Source organism: Nilaparvata lugens, chromosome X (assembly GCF_014356525.2).
Source record: "Nilaparvata lugens isolate BPH chromosome X, ASM1435652v1, whole genome shotgun sequence".
Taxonomy (NCBI): Eukaryota; Metazoa; Arthropoda; class Insecta; order Hemiptera; family Delphacidae; genus Nilaparvata; species Nilaparvata lugens.
This window is the reverse complement of record NC_052518.1, coordinates 96,842,258-96,845,051: the sequence shown is the minus strand read 5'-3', so window position 1 is coordinate 96,845,051 and position 2,794 is coordinate 96,842,258. Positions and strand designations below refer to the sequence as shown.

At 38.7% G+C, this 2,794-nt stretch overlaps 1 protein-coding gene across 1 annotated transcript; it reads left to right on the top strand.

Moving 5' to 3' along the window:
- The first annotated feature begins 365 nt into the window (after window positions 1-365).
- Window positions 366-974, top strand: LOC111061136 (craniofacial development protein 2-like). The gene has a single exon (XM_022348824.1). The coding sequence runs from the start codon at window positions 366-368 to the stop codon at window positions 972-974; it is 609 nt and encodes a 202-aa protein (XP_022204516.1).
- Window positions 975-2,794: the final 1,820 nt, after the last annotated feature.

Below are 2,794 nucleotides of genomic sequence, written 5' to 3'. Positions count from 1 at the left end.
CAAACGTAGAAGTCTGTGTTTTTCTACTTAAATTTTTTGCATATTTCAACTTTTTTCTCAAAAACTACTCACACTACAGCTTCCAGACTAGTTTTATTCAATTCTTCAGATATTTTTCCATATGAATCCAGCATAAGTTTTTCAAAAACTAGTCCCCAAACAATTCAGCATCGGTGTATTTCACCAGAGGAACTGAATTCCGGGCGAAATCTTTCACTCTGTATAGCTCGCTAATGAAGCGTTTATGAATATATGTTTATGAGAATACACTTACTGGTAAACTTCAAACAGCCTCGGATGGGACCGGAACAACGGATAATAAAAATGGACTGCCAAAGAAAAAACGATTTGGAATAACGGAAACAATGAATTTTGCAACATGGAACGTGAGAGGAGTGAATGAGAAGGAGGTGGAGCTGATGCAAGAGTTGAAACAGCATAAGATACACCTGGCTGTGATAACGGAGACTAAGAAGAAGCTGAAGGGAACAAAAGATTGGGGAGAGTTCATTGAAATTTGGAGTGGAGTAGACCAAAATAGGAGAGCTAGCGCTGGAGTGATGGTCTTGGTTGATCAGAGATGGAAAAATAGAATAGAGAGTTACTCCTTTGTTAGTGAAAGAATAATAAGGGTCCGATTCAAGATGGACAGAGGTTACTTGACTTTATTTGGCACATATGCTCCTGAAGAAGGAAAAAAAGAGGCTACGATAGAATTCTATGAAGAATTACAGAAACAGTTGACCGCATGCAACAAAGCAGACTATGTGATTGTAGCTGGAGATTTGAATGCTCGAGTAGGAAACCAGCCGATTCCACAGGTGGTAGGAACATTTGGGGAATATCACCTGAATGAGAATGGTAGACAGTTGCGAGACTTTTGCACATACAATGAGCTGAAGATCACAAATACATTCTTTAGAAAAAAGACATACACAAATATACCTGGACAGGGAGAGGATACAGATCTCTGATTGACTATGTGATTGTGAACAAGAAACTGTCTGGACAGGTTCAGGATACCAGAGTTTATAGAGGTAGTGATGTAGCCAGTGACCATTTCCTCGTGGTTTCCAAAATTAATTTGTGGACAAGATGGAGGAAAGCGAGTAAACCTCAAAACAAAGCGGAGAACAACGTATTCAAAGTGTATCTTTTGCAAACCGAGAGTATAAGAACTTTATATCAGACAAGACTAACACAAAGGCTCTCTACAAGACCGACAGCAGCAACAATTGAAGGCGAATGGAAAAATATCAAAGACACTATCAAAGAAGTAGCCCATGAAATACTTGGCACGAAAAAAATTGTTAAAAGACGAAAAGGTTTGAAAATTTGGAATGACGAGATTTCTCAAGCTATTGCAGACAAGAAAAAAGCATACAAGGAACTCCTTCAGTCACCAACAGAACACACAAAAGAAAATTATCGGCTCAAACGTAATATAGCGAAAACAACTGTTAGGAAAGCACATGAAGATTCATGGGACAGATACATCTCAGGAATAGAAGATGACCTTCATGGCAGGCAGGAAGTTGCTTACAAATGGATGAGACACCTCAATAGTACGGTCAAGGAAATGGCTGAGATAAAAAATGTGAGCAAACATGAATGGATTGAACACTACAAAGAACTGTGGTATGACCAAGATTTGCCAGTCATGGAAAGTATTGACCAGCGGATGGATCCAGTGAGTGATGTTGATCTCATAAGCATTGATGAGTTGGAAGAAGCCCTCAATAAAACGAAAAATAGGAAGGCAACTGGGGTGGATCTGCTAAATATGGAGCTTTTAAAATATGGCGGAACATTACTGAAATTTCGACTGCTCCATCTAATCAACATGTGCTGGACATCACGTTATGTGTCTGAGGAGTGGAGAAAGGCTTTAGTAATATCTCTATCCAAGAAAGGGAGCAGAAAAGACCCGAATAATTATAGAGGTATATGCTTGTTGAGCAATGCCTATAAATTGTACAGCAGAATTCTGAACAATAGACTTCGGAAAATCTCTGATGTACTTCTACTAGAGGAGCAGGCTGGTTTCAGAAAGGGCCGATCATGTATGGACGATGTTTTCTCATTGAAACAGATCATAGCAAAAAGAGTAGAATTTAGAGACACACCTTGCATTCGTGGACTACGAAAAAGCTTTTGATAAAGTCAATCGTCAATTATTGTTAGATAAGTTGATCAAACGAGGTTTCCCAATTCATTTAGTCAAAGTCATCAAGAGTTTGTACAGCGAGACAAAAATAATCCTAGACTGCTCAGGCTCCCAGTCAGAAGAAATTGTTATCAATGTTGGTTTGAGACAGGGTTGTCCTCTCTCACCAACTCTCTTCAATATTCATGCGGACGACCTTTGTAGGAAGTGGAAGCAACAAATTCACCCAGGTATACAACTAACACACAATATTGCTGTCAATTCATTATGGTTTGCAGATGATCAAGTAATATTGCAGGAATCAGAGGACAATCTGCAAAGAGCAATATATCAACTCCATCTCCTGAGCTCAGAATATAACATGAAGATTTCCTTGCACAAAACAAAAGTGATGGCGTTTCTGGGAAAGTCTCCAATACATTCTAAAATAGTTCTCAACAACAGAATACTGGAACAGGTATCACATTTCAAATATTTGGGATGTGATATTACATACGAGGAAGACCACGACTTGAATGCAAAAATTAACAAATTCCAGTACATATGCGGAACTATTAACAGAACTCTCAAAAATAAAGCCCGAAAAGAGACGAAACTCAAATTTTATAAAGTAATGGCCGTCCCTAC